At 44.5% G+C, this 25,994-nt stretch overlaps 1 protein-coding gene and 1 long non-coding RNA gene across 2 annotated transcripts; one reads left to right on the top strand and one right to left on the bottom strand.

Annotated features, from left to right (window-relative positions):
* The first annotated feature begins 139 nt into the window (after window positions 1-139).
* LOC119820418 lies at window positions 140-2,887 on the top strand. Its single transcript, XR_005286500.1, has 3 exons — window positions 140-216; window positions 1,905-1,934; window positions 2,823-2,887. It is a non-coding gene; the product is annotated as an uncharacterized LOC119820418 (long non-coding RNA).
* A 2,081-nt stretch (window positions 2,888-4,968) lies between these two features.
* On the bottom strand, window positions 4,969-24,184 carry Znf471 (zinc finger protein 471). Its single transcript, XM_038338666.1, has 5 exons — window positions 24,038-24,184; window positions 15,006-15,088; window positions 13,716-13,842; window positions 8,611-8,703; window positions 4,969-6,946 (listed from the first exon to the last, which is right to left on the bottom strand). Exons 2-5 carry the CDS (start codon window positions 15,036-15,038, stop codon window positions 5,331-5,333), a joined length of 1,869 nt encoding a protein of 622 aa, XP_038194594.1. The 5' UTR covers window positions 15,039-15,088; window positions 24,038-24,184; the 3' UTR covers window positions 4,969-5,330.
* Window positions 24,185-25,994: the final 1,810 nt, after the last annotated feature.

The raw sequence follows: 25,994 nt of genomic DNA, 5'->3' as shown, positions 1-25,994 counted from the left end.
CCACGCCCCGATCAGCCACGCCCTCTCCCTGCCTAACCCGGCCCTGAAGGTTCCGACCCTCAGGCAGTTCAGCCCGAACGAGCCGGAAGTGGACTTTGCATGCGCACAAGGCCCGCTGGGAAGTGTAGTCCGCAGCCGGAAAAATCCGTGGCGCCGAGCGGGACTCGGCCTGCCCCGCCCCAGCCCTATAAGGGGAGACCACTACTGTGAACTAAGGTACCCTGCCGGAAACACCGATCGCACGAGATACCAAAAAGCTCCCTAGAGGTTTCTGGGAGTTGAGGTGGCAATCGGAGCGGCTCCCTAGAGGTTTCTGGGAGTTGAGGTGGCAGGGCGACCGGCGGGTCGTTTGAAGTTGATTTGGCTGAGGGGAGTGGAGGGATGTTGTAAATTGGGCTGGGGTAATTTGTGGGCCTTGACAAATCATGCACAGTGGTTCTGGTTGGAAGTGCTAGTCGGCTTGAGATTTAGTTGCTGCGACCACCTCAATGCTAATACATGATATTCAAAAGGCCCCTCTACATGTACTACCAGATTCTAGGTCTGCAATCTTCCCCCAGATTTTCTTCTGGGATGCTCCTTTAAAATGCTTATTGTCAGTTTCAGATCTGTATATACACCGTATCTTGGTCATATCCAACTCATTTGCTCTCCCAACCACCCCCATCAGACACCCCCAATAACTCCTCATTCATGTTTTTTTTTTTTTTTTCCTTAATATAACCAACTGAATCCAGTTGGAGCTTCATGACCATAAGTCATGCCATGACCATGCACTTGAGCTTGGGCAATCTATAGGGTGGAATGGGAGGGCACATCCCCAAAGAAAAATGACACCCTTTCTTTCTCCCAGCTGCCTTCATTTGCCAATAGTTTCTCAGCTAAGTGTGGAGGGGTAAGCCCTTCTATCCATGGTGGAATACTCATTGGCCAGTCGTATACAAGAGTCACAGTTTCTGTTTCTGCGAGCTCATGAGCAGCACAGTCCAGAAGCATTCCACAGCACTCCCCATTCTCAGGCTACATCTTTCTGCTCCCTCTTGTATGATGTTCCTGACCCTTGAGATTGTACATATAAAAGTATACCATCGTCTCTAACTTGAATCAAATAGCCAAGCAGATTTTTCTTCATTTTGAAAATCAAATTTAGAACTAAATGAAAATACAAATACATGTCCAGACTTGTGAATGGCAACTAAAGGTTGTTTTTCTTTTGTTTTCAGGAGAAAAAAAATTATTCAATGTAGATATCAGGAAAAAAAATGGAAGCTCAAAACTAAGCTTCCATCTTAAAAATAAAAACTGGATTTAAAAAAATCAAAGTAAACCAAGGGATGGAAAGAGGAAGCGACAGGCAGACATACATACACACATACACACACAGAGAGAGAGGCAGACATACATATACACACGTACACACAGAGAGAGGCAGAGACAGAGAGACAGTGACAGAGACAGAGAATCAGCTAAATTCCAAACATATTAAGAAAGAAAAATCAGTGAAACAAAATGCTTTAAAAAAAAAACACCCAGTGCATAAACAGATAGACAGACAGATGGATAGATGGACAGATGGGCAGACAGATAGATCCAAACTGACCAGGAAACAAACCAAAGAGAAAAAGGGCAGATGTAGGGCACATGTCTTTAATAACACTCAGAAGGTAGAAGCAGGCAAATCTCTGTTCAAGACCAACCTGGTCTATGTAGCAAGTTCTAGGCTAGCCAGGACTACATAGTGAGACTCAGCCTAAATTTTTTTAAAAGGAAAAGAAACGGGAACATATTAATAAAATGCAGACATCAATACACAGAGAGATTGGGAGGTGTTTTTGAGATTCTTTTGCTATGGAGTCTGGAAAGTATACATTGTTTTATTTTGTTCATTTTTGGTTTTGTCCTAGGGTCAAACTCCAGGACCTGGCATGGGCTAGGTAAGTGTGCTAACACTGAGCTACATCATCAGTCCCATTAAGAAATAAACGAGCATACACTGTTGGCAATGTCATGCCCGTTGATAGGTAAGCAAAACAAGCCTATTTCTTAAAGAACTCACAAATTACCAAACTTGCTTAAGATATGGATCATTGGAATAGCCATGTAACCCTGGAAATTTACAGACTAGTGTCCCTTATGAACACAGATGTGATGATGCTTCGTTTACATTACCTAACAGAACCAAGCAACGGTTTAGTGTAAGCAGGATGCTATTCTTTGCTTGTGTTTTTGTTTTGTTTTTAGAGACAGGGTTTCTCTGTGTAGTCCTGACTGTCCTGGAACTAGATCTGTAGAGTAGACTAGCCTCGAACTCAGAAATCCACCTGTCTCTTTCTTCAGAGAGCTGGGCTTAAAGGTGTGAGCTTAGCAAGCAGAATATTCATTATCCAAAATGTTTCTGATCAAAAGTGTTAGATTAATTTTTCTGATTTGTGAATATGTACACATTATAATGAAATATTTTAGGGATGAGACCAAAGCCTAAATATAAAATCCATTTATGCTTCACAAATATCTCATTATTACCCAGAGGTAATTTTATACTAAATGTTTTTGACAAAAACAATCTTGCAGCATTGAGTGTCACCTGAGAGCTTTATTTTTATCTTATGTGTATGAATGTTTTGTATTTATGTGCATGAGGTGTATATAGTGCCGATGGAAGCAAGAAAAGCGCATCAGATCCCCCGTTAACTGGAGTTACAGCTGTGAGCTGCTATATGGGTGATGGGAACCAAATCCAAGTCCTCCGCAAAGCAGCAAGTGCTCTTCACCACTGCGCTGGCTCCCCAGCCTTAGTAATTTTCTAACAATTTTTTTTTTAGTTTTCCTGCTTTTCATTACAACCCGTTACATGGGGTCGGGAGTAGAATTTGCCACTTGTCATGTAAGTATTCAGAAAGTTTCAGACTTTGGAGCATCTTGGATTTCAAATATTCAGATTAAGGATGCTCAATTTGGATACTTTAAGACCACCTGGGGTTCATTCAGTAATGCAACACTAGTTAAAATTCAAAACTCAATTTATGTAATTTGCCACAGCTAGTAAATTAAAACAAAAATCAGAGTCAACTCTGTAGACTTAGGACAGTGGTTCTCAACCTTCCTAATGCTGTGACCCTTTAATACAGTTCCTCATATCTTAGTGACCCCCAACAATTAAATTATATTCATTGCTACTTCTTAACTATAATTTCACTACTGTTATGAATCATAATGTAAACATCTGATATGCAGAATATCTGCTGTGCAACCCCTGTGAAGGGGCCGTTCAACCCCAAAAGGGGTCACAACCCACAGGCTGAGAACCACTGACTTAGAACCACAGAACTATTACCAGGATCCAAGAGCCAGGCCCTCTGCAGGAGCTAACCTCCCAGGGCTGTTCTGATAGAACAGGCCCTCTGCAGGAGCTAACCTCCCAGGGCTGTCCTGATAGAAGCTGGAGCTGTTTTCTGTTTGTATACAAGGTGTGACTGTGTAGCCCTATGTGTGCTAGACTCACTCTGTAGACCAGGCTGGTCTCGAACTCAGAGATCCACCTGCCTCTGCCTCCCAAGTGCTGGTATTAGACATGTATGCCACCAAATCCAGCCACAACCACCCTTTAATAAATTACTTTTATTTATTTACCTGTATGAGTATTCCTATGTCTACATTTGTGGGTGCGATTGCCATGTGTGCACGTGTGCGGGCAGAAGTCGGCACTGGGAGTCTATCCCCTTCCATCTTATATTCTGAGACAGGATCTCATGGTAGACCTGGAGCTCACCGCTTCAGCTACAATGATCCACCAGAGGCCTGATAATAAACTTTTGAAATGCTTCATTTTGTCTTGACTTGCATATGTATGTGTATATATGTGTGTGTGTGTGTGTGTGTGTGTGTGTGTGTGTGTGTGTGTGTGTGTATATATATATTTGCCAAACAAATTCTAATCCTTTTGTCCCGTTCTTTTCAAAGTTCTAGGCCCTCCCCAAAACAGGTTCTACATATCAGACCATATTTAACTTCTTTGCACATAAGGAAACATAACCTTAGAATCATCAGAAAATTTCTATATTATTAAACTTTACACATGCTCACTGTCATCCATCTGAAGACACTTCCAGTTTCTAAATTGTTATGATCACTTAAGTCACATTCCAAATTCCAGAGTTTACAGTTTAGAAATAGTATTTCTGCTCTAACGCATTTTCTAAGCATTCCCATGGGTCAGTGTAGTGAAGCCGTATAATTGTATGTTCTCTTGGTATCTATTTAATTAATGTCGTAAATTCCTCATGCTGGAAGCATAGGTCGGTCACCCTTGACACTAGAATCACGCCATCCACAAACGGTCCAAGCTGGTCCCGAGAATAAACATTTCTCTGTCAAACTAGGCTCCCTGCTCCCAGCCCCTCTTTAAATGGGCTGCTGCAGATGGCAGATGGCCTGGGGACACACGCCACAATGATCACATGACATGACCTCCCAGGACACATGTCTGCTTGTTTCAACTCAACAAAAGAAAACTGGGCCGGGCAGTGGGGGCACACACATTTAATCCCAACACTGGGGAGGCAGAGGCAGGTGGATCTCTGTGAGTTCGAGGCCAGCTTGGTCTACAAGAGCTAGTTCCAGGACAGGCTCCAAAGCTACAGAGAAACCCTGTCTTGAAATAGATAGATAGATGATAGATAGATAGATAGATAGATAGATAGATAGATAGATAGATAGATAGATAAAAAATAAAGATGGACCCTTGGTCCCAATAAAGATATTGGCTCACAGATGCCCCTCATGTTCCTTTACTTCTGTGTATGGCCTCTGTTCTGTGCTGATATGTCTCCTAATCACTGGAGAGATGTTCTCCATCCAAATTTAATGTCAAGTTGCTAAACATCTCATATGCAATAAATAGACATTTCACAATGGGTTTTAGAAGAATTACATAAATAACATTTATATTTTTAAAAGATTCTCTGATTGTAAAATGAATAATAAACTTGAAGAAAACAATACCAATCACAGACATTTGGAAAAGTCCAAGTAAAACAATTGTATTTTGGAATATGGTAACAGGAACAAAAATAAATGGAAATACTTAGCAGGTGTATACACAGGACTTGGTGACACTGAGGAATGCCTGAGATGCCTCTGCATGGAGAACTCGCCAATGACAGACATTTTAAGAACCCTGCCCGAGGACGAGGACTTCTCCACAGTCCTCGCATTCCTAAGAGCTTTCTTACCTGTGTGAATTCTTCCCCGTATCTGGTTGAAAGTTAAATTCTCTGATGAATGGTAAAGATTTGTCACTGGCTAAAGGGTTTTCCAGAGGGGATACAGTTTTAAGGTTTCTTTCCAGTATGACATCTTTGGTGACAATTAAGGGATGACTTGGTTCTGAATGCCTTTCCACACCTATCACATACATAGGGCCTCTGACCTGTGTGAAGTCTCTGATGCTGAGCGCGGGACGAGCCATCCCCAAAGGCCTTTCCACAGTCGCTACACTTGTAAGGCTTCTCTCCAGTATGAACTCTCTTATGTCTTAGAAGGTAGGCAGCATGAGTGAAGGTTTTCCCACAGTCTTTACATTCATAAGGCTTCTCTCCTGTATGGATTTTCTGATGTCTGGCAAGATAGGTACTTCTTTTGAAAAACTTCCCACACTGCTTACATTCAAAAGGTTTTTCTCCTGTGTGATTTCTCTGATGAGTGGTCAGCTGTGAACTTTCTCGAAAAGCTTTCCCGCATTCCTTACATTCGTAGGGTTTTTCTCCAGTATGAATTCTTGAATGAACAACAAGATGTATACTCTGCCGAAAAGCTTTCCCACACTCCTTACATTTATAAGGTTTCTCTCCAGAATGCACTCTTTGATGGCCAGTGAGTGACATGCTGTGGCTGAAGGCTTTCCCACAAACATCACATTTGTAAGGCTTCTCGCCTGTGTGGATTCTGTGGTGGACAGACAGGGAAGACCCACTGCGGAAGGCTTTCCCACACACGGTACATTTGTAAGGTTTCTCTCCAGTGTGAATTCTCCTGTGCAAAGTCAGTCCGATGTGAACACTGAAGACTTTCCCGCAATCAGTGCAATCAAACGGCTTCTCTCCAGTGTGGTAATGCCTAAAGTGTCGAGTAAGGGACATGTTATACCTGAAGGCTTGACCGCAGTCAACACACTGGAAGGGCCGCTTGTCGTTGTGACAGCTCTGATGTTGAGCAAAGGTAGAACTATCCCTGAAGGCCTTCCCACATTCCTTACATTTGTAGGGCTTCTCCCCGGTGTGGATCCTCTGATGCTGAGCCAGGTGTGCCGGCTGCCTGAAGGACTTCGTACATTCCTTACACTTATATGGTTTTTCTCCGGTATGAATTCTCTGATGCACAATGAGGTATGAATTCTGGCTGAAGGCTTTCTTACACTCCTTGCACTCAAAGAGTTTCTCGTGCGTGTGTGTTGTGTGATGCTGGGCCAGGTGGTGGCTCTGCTTGAAGGCTTTCCCACACACTGTGCACTTGTATGGTTTCTCCCCCGTGTGAATTCTCTGGTGAACAGTGACAGATGAGCTATGGGTGAAGGTTTTCTCACAGTCGTTACATTTGAAAATGTTCTTCCCTGCCCAGATCTTCTTGTATTTCCGCACCTTGGAATTTTTGGAGAGGCTTTTCTTATTTGACTTGTGACTATACACGTTGTCCAGATGGAGAGATTTTGAAGGGTTGGAGTATTTGTAGCTTATTCCTTTAGTGTGAGTTTCTTCACGCGTGACTGTTTCTTTCATGTTAAATAATATTTCTTGATTCATCATTCGTCTATTGAAAAGGTCTTTACATTTCCACTTTTTTCCAGAAGAGGGACACTCAAGACCAAAACTTGAAATTTTCTCCATTGATACATTATCAAACACAAATTGCTTCAGAGATAATTCTTGTGTCTTGTGTACAGAGTCTCCATCTGAAAAAAAATGTAAAAAAAAGTGTTCTCTATCATGTGCTATTAGCAAAAGAAACATCTAAAGTGAAGTAATTCAAAACTATTCAGTAAATTCCATACAATCATAGATGTGCAAGTTGTCCCTAAGGATAAGAGGTTTGTCATTACTAATCTTGACTGTCAACTCTACAGGATGAAAACTGCACAGGAGACTAGTAAAGCACGCCTCTGGATATATATGTGAGGTTCTTTCCAAAGCTGATCACTAGGGAGGTAATGCCTTCCCTGCAGCTAAGTGTCGCTAGCCAACATACTGGGAGACTGGAATAAAGGAAAACTGAGGAGGAAATTCAGTAGCATGGGCACGCTTCTATTTGCTTTCTGGCTGCCATAGTGACCAGCTTTCCTCCACCATGCCCTTCCTCCATGCTGAAGGACTGGCTTCCACCAGTCCCGAAGCCATGGAGCCAGTAGATCATAGATAGAAACCATGGCCAAAACCAAATCCTTCCTCTTTTAAGCTGATTACAGCAGGTACTTTGTCAGAGTAATAGAAGCAAATATGGCAGCAGGGAAGAGATAGAAAAGAACGACAACTTGGGAAATGACCAGGAAAGCTAAGTATAAGGTGAGGAACTAGGAGAGGCAGTCTGTAATGATGATGGTATCCAGGCCAGACTATGTCTCCTACCTTTAAAAATATTTATTGATTTATTCAATATCTATGGATGTTATGTTTGCATGTGTGCCTGTGCACCATGTGCATGCCTGGTGCCTGCAGAGGTCAGAAGAGGACATCGGATCCCCTGGAACTAGAGTTACAGACAGTTGAGCTGCCATGTGCGTGCCGGGATGGAACTCAGGTCTTAACCACTGCACCACTGTTCCAGCCCCATGTCTCCTACTTTTAATTGATTAGTGTATGTAGTTAATTTTGTATAACTACCAATATAGTTAGTTACTATTGCTTCTTAGAACTCTCTAGAGATTTCCAGAAACCACACACTATGTTTTATGATGTCCCCCTAGGATTTAAAGGCAACTGCATGGTCATAATTTCATAATCAGAAAGTAGTGCTCCTTTATATGCTTGTGTTTCAATGTACCAAAGTCTTTATATCTCATACAACCCAGTAAGGAATTTCTTCATTTGTTTTACTTTCAACAGCTTAGCAGAAGTGTCAGTTAATACAGGGCTTTGTTAATATAGGTGATGGTTGGGGAAAGGTGTCTCAGTGAGGGACTGTCAGATAAGATTGGCTTGTGAGCGCATCTGTGGGGAATTACCTTGCTTAGCTGAACTGATGTGGAGATCCAACCTGACTGGATATGAGTAGAGAAAGCTAGCTGAGCAACAGGCATGCATTATTCACTCTCTCTGCTGTGACTGGCTGTTCATGATCGTGCCGCTGTGAATTCCCACACTGATGGGCTACAGTGTGGAACAAACACTGTCCCCCTAGGGCCTGCTTTGTCAGGGAGCTTCATCACAGCACCGGACAGGAACTAGGTCAGTCTCCTTTGTACAAAACAACTTACTACAGAGACAAGAGGGAAGGAGAAGGGAAACCAATTCACAGCCAGGACCCTAAGGTTTGGGAAGGATTTCTGGGAAGCCCCAGTGAGGAGGGAAGGACTCCTAAAGATGGCTGAAAGGTTTTTCCATCTGCATTGCACATTCTCACCTTGCAATGTTCTTGTCTTCTCCCCCTCTGCCTCCCAAGGTTCCTTCCCATGCTCCAGCAACAAGATCAGATGCGGCTTAGAAATGCAAGCTCCTGCATTAAAAACAAGAGACATAAAAATAGCCATGTTTTGAGTTGTTCTGGCACATAAGTCAGTTCCTTAGATCTGACGGAACTACGAAATAAAAGAATCAAACACATTTGAAGGACAAACTACATAAAACTCTGGAATAGTTGAGTGGCAACTGTCAACAGTCAATGCTACAGATATTAAACTATTTTCTTATGGGGTGGGGGACAGGACCATCGCAGTAATAAATAAGATACTTTTTAAAGGGCCTGCCAGGGGATGGGGTAAAGAGATGGCTCAGTGCTTGGGAAAGCATGCTGCTCCTGGAAAGGAACAGGGTTCAGTCTCAGCTCTCATAACGGGAGCTCAGCACTACTTACAACCCCAGCTCCAGGAGCGCTCACAGCCTCCCCTGTCGGCAACCACACTCACATGTACACACCCTCACATATGCATGTACGTATTTTAAATAAAAAATGGAATCTCTTTTAAAATTAAAATAAATGAAAATTTTAAATAATTTTTTATTTTTATGTGCATTGGTGTTTTGCCTACATATATGTCTGTATGAGGGTGCTGGATCCCCTGGAACTGCAGTTACAGACAGTTGTAAGCTGCCATGTGAGTGTTGGGAATTGAATGCAAGTCCTCTGGAAGAGTAGCCAATGCTCTTAACCTCTGAGCCATCTCTCCAGTCCCTTAATAAAAATTTTAAAGGCCTGCTAGAGACACATTGGAGTTTGAGTCAAGTGAATTACCTGCTGCCAGGCAGTGGCAGAGCACTTAATCCCAGCACTCAGGAAGCAAAGGCAGGCAAATCAAGGCCAGCCTAGTCTACAGAGTGAGTTCCAGGACAGCTAAGACTGTTACACAGAGAAACCTTGTCTCAAAAAAAGCAAATAAAAAAGTGAACTACCTGTCTAAAAAAGAGCCAAGAATACATAGTGACTCTGTCTCAGAAGAAACATTTTCAGAGGACAGTAACAGAATCCTGAGCCTCTGCAGATTCTATTTGCACTATCCATGATAAACCCCAAACTCACTGGACATAAGAGAATGAGAAATGTGAACCATGACCAGAAAAGCAAAATTAACCAAACTGCAGTGTCAGATGTGTTAGAATTAGCAAGCACATTTTTTTTTTTTTTTGGTTTTTCGAGACAGGGTTTCTCTGCAGCTTTTTTAGAGCCTGTCCTGGAACTAGCTCTTGTAGACCAGGCTGGCCTCGAACTCACAGAGATCCGCCTGCCTCTGCCTCCCGAGTGCTGGGATTAAAGGCATGCGCCACCACCGCCTGGCTAGCAAGCACATTTTAAAACACTGTGGATTCTACTCCACTCAAGAATGTTAAGGAAAACATGCTTGCAAAATAATAGACAAACAAGCAGCTGTGGCTGCCTACAGCACACACACACAAAATCAACTACTCAACACTCCAGCATGGGTAGGGGAGGAATTTATGAGGCTCCACTCCTATCTGAGAAAAAAAAAATCACTGTCCTTTGTACCGAGCTTTGTTTTAAGCCACCAAGCAGCTCCCAAATCACGACAGGGAAACTTAGCTCTGATTCTAATCTGTTTCTATCTACGCTTTGCCTCAGGGCTTTTTACCTACCATTCCTGCTATATTTCATTGCTTCTCCTGTCTGTCTGGTGGCTGCCTGGCTTCTAGCGCTGGGCGTGTCCTCTCCTTCTCTCTCATTCTCTTCTCTCTTCTGCCTAGATCTCTCCTCACACTTATTCCCTCTGTCCACCAGCTCTACCTATCCTTTTCCATCTAGCTATTGGCTGTTCAGCTTTTTATTACACCAATCGGGTGCCTTAGGCAGGCAAGTTAAAACAAATGCAACACATTAAATAAACACAGCATAAACAAATGTAACACACTTTCACATAGTTAAAGTCATATTCTGCAACACAAACAGATGCAACACATCTTTACATAGTTAAATGTTCCACAAGAGTGCTTTGGTGATGTGGCTGCTGCTGACCATGCCTTGCTTGATGGCCCCAAACCTATTCACATATGGTCAGCACTACCTGTACTCTGGGGTAATTGATTAATAGTAATAATAAAAAAGAAAAAGAATATGAAGTAAGAAGGGAGCCAGGTTGGTATATCTCAGTAGGAGTTAGAGAAGGTGTTGAGGAATTAATAAGGATAAAATAATACACGGTATACATATAAATGTTTCAAAGAATAAAAATATTTTTATAAAAATAAAAAATTAAGACAAAGAGGCTGAGACGATGGCTCGGTGGGTAAGGCACTTGCCTTGCCGTGCAGGCACAAGGATCTGAATCTGAGTTCCCAGGACCCATGGAGAGCTAATACAGTAGCACATGCGTAATCCCAGCTTTCCCACAGTAGGATGCAAGAGATAGACACAGTAGTACATACTTAATCCCTGCTTTCCCACAGCAGGATGTGAGGTGGAGGCAGGAGGATGCCCAGAAGCTTGCTGACAAGCCTGTAGTGGCTGCAGATGAACACGGTGAGGGATGACATCCAAAAGTTGTCCTCTGACCCTCACACACACCGTGGCATGCACACATTGCACTCGCACACATGGACATACACATATGCACACATACATCACACATACACACACCCCAAAACTATTTTTAAAATTGATAAAAAGGGGGGTATGATGGTGCACACTTTTAATCCCAGCACTTGGGAGGCAGATTTTTGTTTGAGGCCAGCCTGGTCTACATAGTGAACTCCAGGCCAGTGAGACCCAGTCTCAAAAAAGAAAAAAGGAAAGAAAAAGAACTCTCAGTAGAAAAATAGAAGTTTCAATAGAACCAGATGGAATCTAAGCGATGGCTCAGTGGTTGAGAGTGTAAACTGTTCTCCTAAAGGCCCTAGTTCAGTTCCCAGCACCATGTGGGGGGCTCACGGCCACCGGTAACTCCAGCTTCAGGGATTGGAAACCACTTTTTTTAAATTAGATGGTGACCTGTACACGTGTGGCATACAGTCTCTCTCTCTCTCCTCCCTCTCTCTCTCTCTCTCTCTCTCTCTCTCTCTCTCTCTCTCTCTCTCTCTCTCTCTCTCTCTCACACACACACACACACACACACACAGATATATACACCAAATCTTTAAAAAACAAAGAATGAGACGGAAAGTCTACAGTTGAAAATGGAGTGCATGGCATGTTAAAGATCACTAGATGGGTTTGATACCGTGCTGAAGAAAGCAAGGATAACCATTCATCCTGGAAGTTCAACTCAAACTGTGATCTGAAACACTAAAGCAAGACTTCACAAACTAAACAGATCACCCAAGGCAGAGAATTAAAGGGTCCAAGTGCAGTTGAAGTCCCCAAAGGAGAAAGGAGATGAGAAAAGTCATCTACAGTTTCCCAATTTGGCTAAAGGCATAAGTCTAGCCTAAAGCACCTGTTCTCAACCTGTGGGTCATGAGCCCTTTGGGGATTGCATATCAGATATTCTGCACACCAGATGTTTACATTAAGATTATAACAGTAGCAAAATTACAATCAGGAAGTAGCAATGAAAACAGTTTTATGGTTGGGTCATGTGGGATTCCCCTCGGTATGCTGTGAATAAGTTTTATTGCCACTGGTTAATAAAGAAGCTGCTTTTAGCCAATAGCTTAACAGAATATAGCCAGCCTGGAAAAGATATAGAGAGAGAGTAGGTAGAGTCAGAGAGATGCCATGTAGCCGCCAGAGGAGAAAGACGCAAGCTGCCAGCAGGAACCTTTCCGCTAAACCACAAGCCTCGTGGTAAAATATAAAAAAATAGAAATGGGTTAATTTAAGATGTAAGGGCTAGCTAAAAATATGCTTAAGCTATTGGCCAAACAGTATTGCAAATAATATAGTTTCTGTGTGATTACTTTGGGTTTGGGAGGCCAGAAACGAACAAGAAGCCTCTAACAGTTGGGGGTCACTACAACATGAGGAGCCATGTTAATAAAGGGTCACAGCCACTGAGAACCACTGGTCTAAAGAAGCTCAAGCAGATTGTTCTGGAGAACAGCAAGCTCATCTACTAACATATGGACCCAGGCTTAGAAGGGTCTGTATTAGTCTCTCCAAGAGCAAGTATCAGGAGATATTTTAAAACAGTGGGTTTCACTAATTTATCATAAGTTAATAAAAAGATATATATTTGGGGGTCACTGAAATGGCTCAGTGAGTAAAGGCATTTGCTGCCAACCTGATGAGCTCAGCTGGTCCAAGTCCTGTAAGTCACCCTCCAATTTGTATGTGGCATATATGTTTCCCCCCATGTAAAATCAATGTCTCTCCATAAAAGTTAATGTAATGAAAAATTTTGGGAGCATATTTTAAAAGTGATACTCTATGTGTATAGTGTTGTGGGGTATTCACAAGAGAAGACTGCTCAGACATTGGTTTGAGCCAATAGAAAATCGTTATTAGCTAGTTGGTGACGACACTACGTATTCAGGTTCCCAGTGTGGCCCTGAGTCTTTCTCAGGGTGAGCTTTTAAGCACGAAAACCACATTCTGGGTTGACACACTTCAGTTAACAAGAACTGTTAGCCAGAAGCAGAACTCCGAAGCTAAAAAGGAAAATTAGCACATTTTGAGACTTTCCCAGAACTATGTAAACTTTGAGGAATTAGGTCTTTGTTTCATTTTAGGTGGTGGTGCTGTCTACGTGCTGAGTTTTACAGCCTGAATGGCACTTTCATCATGGAGTCAATTGGTATAGGTGTAGGGCCCAGTCACTATAGTAACCAGGCCACATTCTTCTCCAGCCCTGTTACCACCTACTGGTGAGAACAGCAGAGCTATAATAGAAAGGTGACATAAAGCAGAGGTATCTGCTACAGTTCCCACCAAATCTGGGTTTCTAATTGCCTAAAGATATAACCACGAGATCTGATAATATGTCAAATTCACAGACTGAGTCTGAAACTCTCATCTAACCCCGAAACGATTAACACAGCATTAGTAACAGAAATTAGTAACAGTGAAAGGTGCTTTAAGCAGGCTCTGGATGTTTCCGGATTATCCACAGAGAGGACGCTTACCCACTGAGACCAAGTTCCAGTAGTTCTCCAGCACCACAGTCCTGTACAGACTCCTCTGAGCAGGACTCAGCCGCTCCCATTCCTCCTGGGAGAAGTCTACGGCCACGTCTGTGAAGGTCACTGAGTCCTGAAATGACACAAATGCATTTACAAAGTTTTGTAACATTTTTTATTCTGCTTTGGGGTAGAGGTAGTTACTAAATGAAAGAGCACACAAATGACTACATCTTGTATCATTCCGCTTATATGAAATGCCCGGGAAATCCAAATATGTAGATAGGAAACAGCAGCGGTTGGCTGGGAGTAGGTCAGAGACTAACTGTAGGTGAGCTACTTGAGAAGGGAAGATGCTTGTGTCCAGGGGCTCAAGGCCAGCTTGGGCCACAAAATGGGCCACCTCTTCTCATCTCAAAACAAAAAGAAAAAAGAAAAGAATAACATGACTCATGATGGGTGAGAGGATATTTAAAAAACAAAACAAAACAAAACAAAAACTTCTTTTCTACTATACTCTCAAAACTTTCATGATCTCTGATGATCAAAAAATTTAGAAATCTGCCTACCTGCAACCCGGCTCTGCTGTGGGCAGCAGGTGACAGTCCTCTAATATAATTCGGTCATTACACACTTTCCCCGGACAGTGTCAGATGCCACAGATTGAGGGCTGGATGCCACAAGATTTCCTCAAATTCAGATTCCAATTACAAACTCCGTGTTATTATTTTAGGGACAGAGAGGGACAGAAATGCATGTAGAGGGCCTTTGCATGTCCATCTAACCTGGAATCCAATTCAATAGTACTGAGATACCTGTTTCATGTAAAAGAAGACAAGCCTTTTGACAAGAGCCCAAACCAGTGAAAAATGTACAGTCAAGGCATGGTGGTCCACACTTATAATCCTACTTCTCAGGAGCATGAGGCAGGAGGATTGCCAAGCTGGGATCCATAGTTTTTTATTCTGTCTCCCATCCAAGAACTAATCAGGCACAACCCTCCTTAACTTTCAAGAATCAGTGATACCAGGCACATTCAAGGTGCCTGCCATGAACTAGTAAGATTCGATATCATAAAGAAGTGTATATAAGGCAGGGAGAGAAAGAATTTCAGAGTGGCCTCTTGGCCACATCACATCTATTCTTCACCTACTAGGCAGCTAAAGTTAAGAATGACGTCCTGTAGGAGAAGGGGTGAGCAGGCCCGGGGACAGACTATTAACAGAATTTCCAAAGTAGTGTCACTAAGTTCCAATCGTCAAGACCCTTTCTCATGGAGAACAGACATAAACTAACCTGTAACATGGCTTTCATTAGTTCAACAGTCATTTCTTGCCTTCTCTTCCCTTGGAGAACAACTGTGTCCTGGGAAGTCCAGCCTAGAGGAAGAGAGGGGAGGGAAAGTCAAGGTCTTCATGGTTCTCCCAGCATCACGGATACAAGCTGCTCCTTCCCTTTCTTCCCTCTCAGCTTTTAACTGGTCCAAATCTACGTAGCTGGCTGAGAGCAGGTAGGATGCTTGAACTTCATCACCTACAACACTAAACTGGGAGTCAGATCTGAGTCTTGCTCAGCCATTATCAAAGAAGCTAACACAAAGACCCCTAACTGGACAATGTGCAGAGAGTGAGAGAGCCTGGAACACTTGGTCCTAAATGGGATTCTTCCCCGGGATCAGGGAACTATGCATAAGAAGAGGTGGAAGATGGGAAGAGCCAGTGGGGATGGAGGGCACAAGAAGACACAACCACACTGATGTTCATATCAACTCATGGAGACCTTGGCAGCATACACAGAGCCTGCACTGGTCCAAGCCAGATGGGGTCCCAAGCACTGAGAGGGCAAGTGGCCATGAGCCCTCATCCCTAACCCAGAGGCTATCTCCAGTTGTCAACTGCTTGCAAAGGAAAAATTAGTTTTTCTCCCAAATGAAGTTTCACTGGGTATACACACTACACTCAAGGGCAGGCTTCATGCCCAAGAGTAAATGGCCAACACAAAATGAACTAAATGATATTTTTGGAAGTTTTTTTTTTTCTCTTAGTATTTTGTTGTCTGGGCTTTTTTTTTTTAACCTTACTGGTCTGTTGCTTATATATTTATTTGGGTTTCTGATTTTGTGCTTCTACCGGTTTTGTTTGTGCATCTCTGTGTATATGTGTTTCTCATACCTTTTCTTTGTTTTTTCTGTTTGTTTATTTCTAATTTATTTGTTTTATTATTTGCCTGTTTTCTAAAGAGAGAGAAAAAGAAAGCATGGAGTTGGATGGTGGGGAGGATCTAAGAGAAGATGGTGGAGGGAAATATAGTGGACATGGACAGAATATAGTATACGGGAAAAAGTATTTCCAATAAATTGCTGTATGAGGCGAGCGGGCCACGTCCCACCAACTGGCTAGCTTAACCCCGAAATAATCACACAAAAACTGTATTCATTCAAACACTGCCTGGCCCATTAGCTCTAGCCTCTTATTGGCTAACTCTCACATCTTGATCTAACCCATTTCTAATAATCTGTGTAGCACCACAAGGTCGTAGCTTACTGGGAAAGATTCTAACCTACGTCCGTCTCAGGCCGGAGATTCATGGCATCTGCCACACTTCCCTTCTTCCCAGCATTCTGTTCTGTCTACTCTGCCCACCTAAGGGCTGCCCTATCAAAAGGCCAAGGCAGTTTTCTTTATTCAACCAATGAAAGCAACACATCCTACATCATTTGATAAAGTGCAAAACAATCCCACACCAGTTTGGATTCAAAGAGTTATTTATTTGAGGGGAAAAAAACTTACAGAACAGAACAGAATGCTGGGAAGAAGGGAAGTATGGCAGACGCCATGAATCTCCAGCCTGAGACGCACGTAGGTTAAAATCTCCCCCGGTAAGCCACGACCTCATGGTGACATACAGATTATTAGAAATGGGTTGACTCAAGATGTGAGAGTTAGCAAATAAGAGGTTAGAGCTAATGGCCAGGCAGTGATTTAATTAATACAATTTCTGTGTGGTTATTTTGGAGGTTAAGCTAGCCAGGCGGCGGGACACAGCCCGTTCCTCCTACTACAATAAATAAATAATAAAATCACCTAGGAGACATAATGCTGGACATATCTGAGGGTGTTCCCAGTGAGGTTTAACTGAAGTAGCAGAATCACCCTGTGGGTGGCACCATCTCATGTGCTGAAATCTCAGGTTTATTAAAAAAAAAAGGGGGGGGGGGACAAAGAGGAAAGAAAGTCAGATGTTGCTTCATGGCTCTCTGCTTCTATCCTTCAAAGACAATGTGACTAGTCTCCTCACGCTTTGTCACCATGACTTCTGTGCCACAGTGGACTGTATTCAAGTTGTGAGTCTTTTATTTTGTCAGGGGTTTTGGTCAGAGCAATGAGAAAAGTACCTGATACACTAGGCAATGCTCACTACCGGAGTATAGCAAATCACTCTTTCCTATACACTGGAAGTCTCCTAAATTTTTATCCCTAAGCCCCCTAGTGAAATATTCCTTTACACTGTGTGAATATATGTCACTGTGATGGGCTTAATAAAAAAGCTGACTGGCCAATAGCTGAATAGGTAGCGGTTAGGCGTGATTGGCAGACAAAAAGCACAAAAAAGAAGAGTCTCAGGAGTGTTGAAAAGACGCAGAGGAAGCAGGAGATAAACTTGCTGCACTGAGAAAAGGTACTAAGTCACAAGACAGAGTGTAGATAAGAAATATGGGTTAATTTAAGTTATAAGAGCTAGTTAGACAAGGGAACCAGCATAGGCCCAAACTAGGCCCTCTGAATGTGGGTGATAGTTTATATGGCTGGGACAGATTGTGGGGCTACTGGCAGTGAGACCAGGATTTATCCATACTGCTTGTTCTGGCTTTTTGGAACCCATTCTCTCTGGAAGGATACCTTGCTCAGCCTAGATATAGTGATGAGGGCCTTGGTCCTGCCTCAAAGCAATGTGCTAGACATTGTTGACTCCCTATGGGAAGCCTTAAGCTCTCTGAGAAGTAGATGGGGGCTGGGATGGGAGGTGAGGGAAGAGGTGGAGGAGGCAGGAGGAGGGGAGGGAGTGTTAAATGGATTTGGCATGTCAAATGAGAAAAGATAATTAAAAAAATAAAAAAGAGCTAATTAGTGACAAACTGAGCTATTGGCCAAGCATTTATAATTAATAAGAAGTCTTTGTATGGTTGTCGGAGAACTCACTGGCAGGACAGAAAAGTTCACCTACACCCCCTCCCTATTATCTGGTCTGACTGTACATAAATACTCCCACAAAATAGCTATTTTTTCATTTTATATGCAAAGGTGAAATTGTTCCCTTTGGAAGTTTCTGATCCATAATTTGGCATTGTCTGTTTGAAACCCCACTCTGAAAGCCACTAGAGACAAGAGTTACTCTCTTCCTCCAGTCCAAACCCCAGGGCCTTCACTTTCTCCTCACTGTGGAACAATGAACTTTAGGGATCAGTCCTGCTACTGTGTCACCCCCTCCCTGAGCTCACTCATTTCTCCTCCTTTCTGACCTAGATTAGTGGGCTCCCCTCCCTCCTGACAGCTCAGGCCAGCTTCGGCAGCTTCTGGAATGCTAGGACCCAGGACTCAGCCCAGCAATACACAACAGGCAGTTCCAAACAGCACACAAAAGAAGCTGATGATGTTAGGGGCTGGAGAGATAGCTCAGCAGTTAAGAGCACCTACTGCTCTTAGGGACCCAGTTCAGCTCCCTGCACCCACAGGCAGGTCACAACCATCTGTAACTTTAGTTCCAGGAGATCCAACGCCCTGTTCTGCCTCCACAGGCACCAGGCATGCATGTGGTATATAGATATATATTCAGGCAAAACACTCAAACACAAAAACAAATAAATCTTTTAAAGAGAGAGAGAATCTAATGCTAACAAGGCTTGGTAGTGCACACCTAAAATCCCAACAATCAGAAGTCTGAGGCGGATACTTTTCAGGAGTTCAAGACTAGCTGATGAAACCCTGACCAAAAAAAAAAAAATAAGAAAGAATAAAAGGAAAGAAAAGAAAAAAGAATCTCCCAGAGAGATGGCTCAGAGGGTAAAAGTGCCTGTAGATCTAGGTTTGATCCCTAGGACTCACTTGTTGGAAGGAGAGAACCAACTCCTAAAAGTTGCCCTCTAACACACCTACACACCCACACACCCACCACTGTGGTATGCTTCTGCCCCCACACCAAAACTAAAAGATTAAAATTTAACTTAAGATGTAATAGTGTTTTTTTTGTTTTTTTTTTTTTTTTGGTTTTTCGAGACAGAGTTTCCCTATAGTTTCTAGAGCCTGTCCTGGAGCTAGCTCTTGTAGACCAGGCTGGCCTCGAACTCAGAGATCCGCCTGCCTCTGCCTCCCGAGTGCTGGGATTAAAGGCGTGCGCCACCACCGCCCGGCCAAGATGTAATAGTGTTTTATGTTTTATAAACCTAATTCTATTAATTAATCTTCAAAGTAGTCACTCTATACACACCGGGCCATGATTACACCATACAAAGCGACATCATAAGTACCAACACAAGAGCTCACCTGCTTTCTCATCCCATGGGAGACAATCACAGGCACCCGAGAGAAGGCACAACACTGATAACCACACACGCCATGATCTCAGAGGGTCCCGGTGCACACACACATCGTCACAGACACCCCATTCTTCTCTCTCATACCCACACCAAGATCACAGTCTCTTACCTAGATATTTCCCATGCAGACGCCACAGCTTCAGCCCCTACTTCATAAGGCCTCTCAAATACCACACTACGGTTTAGAGAATCTTCCTCATCCAGTTTGCTCTCACACACAACTGCTCATCCTTCTCTCCCATTCTCAGCCATCATGATGTTCTGGGCACAGAGGAAGGCCACTGTAACCCCAGCATTTGCTCTCACACACACCTGCTCATCCTTCTCTCCCATTCTCAGCCACCATGATGTCCTGGGCACAGAGGGAGGCCACTGCAACCCCAGCATCTGGAAGGCAGCGGCAGGGATATGGTGTGTATGAGGGAGGCTAGGCTGGGATACATAGAGTTCCATTCCTGCCTGGATCACCTAGTGAAACTTTATATATTGCTACGGGAGTATGGATTGCCTTCACTATGGAAAATGGTATACGGTTTCTAAAAACAAACAAACTAACTAACTAAACTAAACTAAATAGACCTCTGACTGATTTTGTGTGTCAACTTGACACAGGCTAGAATCATTAGACAGGAAGGAGCCTCTGTTAAGAAAATGTCTCCATGAGCTCTCTCTGTAAGGCATTTTTTTCAATTAGTGATCGATGGGCTCTCCCAGCCAATGGTGGGTGGTGCTATCCCTGGGCTGGGGGTTCTCGGTTTTGTAAGAAAGCAGGCTGAGCAAGCCAGGGGAAACAAGCCAGTAAACAGCTCTCCTCCATGACCTCTGCATTAGCTCCTGCCTCCAGGTTCCTGCCCTGCTTGAGTTCCTGTTCTGACTTCCTTTGGCAAACAGTGATGTGGAAGTGTAAGCCAAATAAACCTTTCCTCCCTAACTTGCTTTCTGGTCGTGGTGTTTCACTGCAGTAATAGAAACTCTAAGCCGGCGGTGGTGGCGCACGCCTTTAATCCCAGCACTCGGGAGGCAGAGGCAGGCGGATCTCTGAGTTCGAGGCCAGCCTGGTCTACAAGAGCTACTTCCAGGACAGGCTCTAGAAACTATAGGGAAACCCTGTCTCGAAAAACCAAAAAAAAAAAAAAAATAGAAACTCTAAGACAAATAACAAACAGTCTTTCCCAGCCCAGTTTCTTGCTTACACAACCACACGCATTCACATAAGTGTGTACCATAACTCTTCTTATTTAACCTCTCCAAGGAGCCTCGTCCATTTGTTACTTTATATATTGGCAGACCTAGTTCTCATTGTGTAAACTTTTTCTAAGGAGACATAAAACAAGCATCTATTTACCCCAGATAGGGGTAACAATAACAGATCAAAGTAACAATTCGATAAAAATCCAACTGTTGAATCCATGAATTGACTGGGCTTATTTACAGAGCATGGGAAAAGAGTTGCTTATAAAAGCATGAGTAACCCCCAAACTGCTGTATCACCCTAAAGTCTCACCCTATCATGGATAGTATCTTCATTAGAACTGAATCATGAATTCCCTTTTAGTTAATCGTTTACTTCCTATACCCTCTAACATCTCCCAAGATCATCTGTATACAGATGGGGGGGGGTAGGGTGGGGGTAGCAAGAGAGAGAGCGACAATGCCAGATGAGGATCCTGTGACACTCCCTCCTTCTTCTACTAGAGAATATTAACAGTTCCATCACCAATTCCAGAGACCAAGCTGTCTCTTGTTCTTCTCAATTCGTCACTGTGACTACAGGGTCCTGGTACTCTCTCTCCAATATGTTGTCTTAACTAGTGTTCCACTGCTGTGAAGAGACACTGTAACCATGCCAACTCTTATAAGAGAAAGCATTTAATTGGGGCTTGCTTACAGCTTCAGAGGTTTAGTCCATTACCATCATGGCAGGAACATGGCTGCACATGGGCAGACACAGTGCTGGAGGAGGAGCTGAGAGTTCTACATCCAGAACCACAGGCAGCAGGAAGAGAGAGCTGCTGGGCCTGGCTTGGGTTTTTGAAACCTCAAAGCCCGCACCCAGTGACACACCAACAAGACCACACCTTCTAATCCTTCTCAAGTCGTGCCCTGATGACAATGCATTCAATCCATCTTCAAAAGTCCCCATAGTCTATCAGTTTCAACACTGTTTAAAAGTCAAAAGTTCAAAATCTCTTCTTAGACTTAAGGCACTCTCTTAACTGTAACCCCTGTAAAATCAAAATTAAAAAGCAGATTACATACTTCCAAACAGACTATACATTACCACACCAGAAAGGAGGAAAGGGAGCATAGTGCAGAAATATGGGACGGACACAAGACCAAAAACCAGCAGGCTGAACTCCCAGCTCGGCACCTCCACGTCTGATGTCAAAGCACTCTTCAGATCTCCCATTCTGCCAGCTCTGTTAACTGCAGCACACATCCCTCTCTCAGCTGCTCAGTCTGCAGCTATTCTTGGCAGCTACCCCATGACTCTGGCAGCTCCAAAATCTTGGGGCTCCAACACAATCCCAGCTTTATGCAATGGCCTCTCGGGGCCTCCATAACGGGACACCCTGACACATGCCTGTCCCCAGCAGCTTTCCTTAGCCACGGAGGTAGAGTCCATAACCCTTTCTTCTATCGTTGACTCTAAATCTAGGATGACACGGCCAAAGCAGTCGAGTTCTGCTGCTTTCTGAGGCTAAAACATGGGCCTTTCACTTACTTAAATCTTTATCAGTTTTATGTTTCTGATGGCTTCCTTCACTGTTTAAGCTTTTCTTTAACTCCTTTTCACAAGTTGAAATCTTAGCTGGGTGGGGCCAGCACTCCCTTATTCCGTGTAGCACCGGACTTTGCTTTGATCTCGTTGGGCACTGGAGTTAGATCTATTACACTGCCTGGTGCTCCTTTTCTCCTCAAACTGTACATTTTGTAATTTTTTTTTCTTGCTCAGCTTGCTCCCTTTCATTATAGATATGCATAAGAGTGGCCACTAAGAACTACACGACACAGTCAATACTAGGCTCCTGGCCAACGTCATTAATCCAAAAGTCTTTGATTTAGCCTCAGGCAGATTAATAGGACTAGGGCAAAATATCACAAGAATGGTCTCTAAGCCATTTACTAATATTCTTCCCCTCTGAAACCTCTCGAGTCAGGCCATCATAATCTGCATTGCTTTCGTCAGCACTGTCTTCCCTGTGCCTACAAGTATGGTCCATTAAATACCACCTAAAGTGTTCAACCTCTTTCCTAATCCGAAGTACCAAAGGCCACCTTTCACCAACAAGCAGCATGGTCAGGCCTGCCACAGCAATACTCCACTCCCTGGTACCAACTTCTATTTGGTAACAGACTGCTGCTGTGCACATCCTACTTTATGACTTCACCCATCTCATGATGGACAGCTAAGGTCGTTCACCATTACAAAAGCCCAACCTGTATCTACTGTTCCTCTAAATTAGTCGCTGTGGCTGCAGAGTCCTGATACACTACTCTCTCCAACACGTCAATGATATAACCAAAGGAAAAGTCATACAACACTTAAACTCAGGCAAGAGTCACACCCTCTATTTTCTCAGACTCAAGTCTCTAATACACACACACAGGCACACATACACACACACACACACACACACACACACGCTTTGATGATACAGAGAATACACAAACTCAGTCTCTTCTTTGCAAAACAAACACTTCTGAAGTTTCCCCAAACACATCCAGCAAACAGTTCTGCAGAAGACACAAGCTGGGTATCTCTTCATCTAATTCAGTTCTGGGACTATCATGCCAGACCCCACAGGTTGAGGGCTCAGTCCCAATGACTGCTTCTGAATTCTGATGCTAGGTGCAAGTTCCAAGTCGTCTCACCCGTGCTGCTGAAGGACTGGCTATAAATCAAAGTTTTCTATGAGTCCCTCATAGTTCAATCAATTTGCCTGAGTAGCTAGCTCCCAGAACTTGGTAAAGCCCTTGTTTACAAGATCATTATAAAGAATATGCTTAAAGATAGATGAAGAGCTGGAGAGATGGCCCAGTGGGTAAAGTTCACAATCCAGCCTGAGGACCAGAATGCAATTCCCAGAAATCACATAAAAAATTAAGGGAGGGGAGGAAAAAGTAAAGGGGAGAATCAGCTCCACAAAGTTGTCGCACATGCCTGTAATCACAGCACTTTGGAGGCTGAGGCAGGAAGGTCATGGGTTCAAAGTCATCCTCTACTTACACATTCAGTTTGAGGACTGCCAGGGGTACACAATACTCTATCTCAAAACAACAACAACGACAAAATTGGCCTTTGGTGATCAATTTACCCTTCAGCCCCTCTCCTCTCCCAGTTGGGGTTTGGAAATTAAATTCTTTATCCTCTAATCTTTTTTGGCGTCTGCAATGATCAGCCCTGACCCTGAAGCTTCCTTGAATCTGCCATCCATCCATCCATCACGAACGCTCATCACGATATTCGGTACTTTGGACATTCCAAGCATTAAGTGCTGTAACGTAGACGACCTACCATACGATTCACGGTCACCTCACATCCGCACCATTTATTTCTCAGATCCTGTCTTCCTCTCCCACACACTCACACGAACGTACAGTCACCCTGAAAACTCACAGCCCAGTTCGTTTCACACACTCTGCCCTGGCACACCCAAGCACGCACTTAGATCCGAACCCTCAGCCGTCTGTGCCCTCGCGCCCCCGGATTCCACGAGCCCGCCAAGCCTACCTCCAAGGACGCTGACCTCTGGGAAACGCGGAGACAAGGAGGATCTCCCCTGCCCCAGCTTTCGGGCTCCCACTCCCCATGGGTCGCCTTACCCAGACGCTGTCAACCAAGGGACGCTGGGAGGCAACGGAAAAGCTGGGCGCAGGCGCAGTCTCTTTCAGTCACAGCAGAGGGGCAGAGCCCGAGAAAGGTGGGGCTTGTCCTAAGGGGCGCGTTCCTAGAGAAGACTGAGATGAGAGGCGGGTCTTACGGAGAAGAGCGGGTTCTTAGAGCGCGGTGAGGGCGGGGCTAGTTGGAGGTGAGGGCGGGGCTTAGTCAGTTGGGCGGGCTCTCAGCCGCCTCTGAGGGGGCGGGGCTTGCAGAGAAGGGCGGGGTCTCAGAGGAGTCTGTGGTGAGGCGGCGCTAAGAGGAGAAAGGGAGGGGTCTAAGCAGTATTAGGTGAGGGGCGGATTTACCAAGTAGGGAGGGGCCTCACTGGTGTTTGGGGTGAGGGGCAGGGCTTAGCCAGTAGGGCGGTTCTGGGCGGGGCTTGAGAAAGAGGCAAGGAAAAGGGCGTGGTCTCAGAGGAGTCTGTGGTGAGGGCGGCGCTAAGCGGAGAAAGGGAGGGGTCGCAGCTGTCTGAGATAAGGGGCGGTGTTGTCAAGTAGGGCGGGTTCTCAGCGGAGTCTAAGGCGAGGGGCGGGGCTTAGCAAGTAGGGCTGTTCTCAGCACGGCCTCAGCTGGGGCGGGGCTTGAGGGAGGGGCGGACCTCATGGAAAAAGGGCGGATTCTCAGCAGAGACTGAGGCGAGGGGCGGGGCGGGGCTTAGCAAGTAGGGCGGTTCTCAGCTCGGTTTGAGGTGAGGGCGGGGCTTGCGGAGAATGGCGGAATATCATCGGTATTCCTAGTAGGGCGGGTTCTCAGCGGAGGCAGAGGTGAGGGCGGAGCTAATCGGAAAGGAAACGAGTTCTCCGCGGAGTGGAGGTGAGGGCGGATCTTGAAGAAGGGGCGGGTTCTCAGCAGAATCTGAAGGGGCGGGACTTGCGAATAAAGGGCGGATTCTAAGCGGAGTGAGGGCTGCAGTAAGCCGAGAACGGGAGGGATCTCAGCAGTCTGCGGTGAGGGGAGGGGCTTAGCCAATAGGGCGGGTTCTCAGCGCAGTCTGAGGTGAGGGCGGGCTTGGGGGAGAAGGGGCGGGTTCTCAGAGGAGTCAGAGATAAAGGGCGGGGCTCGTGGAGAAGGGCACATTCTAAGGCCACTCTGCTACCGCAGGTGGCAGAAGGGATGAGAGTTGGGACTTGTGGGACTGAGTGCATGATTCTGCAGAGGAGGATGGCCCAGGGTTGCTGGGCGTGTCTGTTGGGGCGGCTCGTGTGTCAGCTCTTCAAAAAGCATTCCGTACTGCCTAGAGACCAGAAGCGTCCCTAGTTACCAACAGCCTCCAAGGCGCGAGCGCTAGTCCTTAATGTGTCTCCTTGGTGTCTGTGTCCCCGTTAGCTCACCAAGCTCGATCCTTGATGTTAGTGTTTGAGACTATGATTTTTTTTATTTTTTATTTTTTTAGGGAAGGAAGAGATATGAGGGTGAGCCTAGAATAGCCTCGGAACTGGCTATGTAGCCAAGGGTGACTTTGAACTACTAGTCCTTCTGTATCCAACTCCCAAATGTTGGGGTTAAAGGAGTGAGTCACCACGACTCCGGGCTTGGAAGTTTGATCTTTGCAAGCTAAGCTTTGTCACAGCAAGAACAGCCACCATTCTGCATGTGATTGCCTCCTCCCTCACACTCACATTGACCACCTCTGTGACCAGCAAATCAGCATATGTTTCACCTGCAAAAAGGGAATGTCATTATTAGCTTTGGGAGTAGTGAACACGACATAGGAACTAGACAAGAGTCAGGCTTTTTCTGCCCTTTGCCAAAATAGAAATTATCCCTGCCGGACCAAGAAATCAATACTTGTATTAAAAACTGAAAC

This window comes from Arvicola amphibius, chromosome 8, assembly GCF_903992535.2.
Source record: "Arvicola amphibius chromosome 8, mArvAmp1.2, whole genome shotgun sequence".
In the NCBI taxonomy this organism is placed as follows: domain Eukaryota; kingdom Metazoa; phylum Chordata; class Mammalia; order Rodentia; family Cricetidae; genus Arvicola; species Arvicola amphibius.
This window is presented reverse-complemented; position numbering and strand designations above follow the sequence as displayed.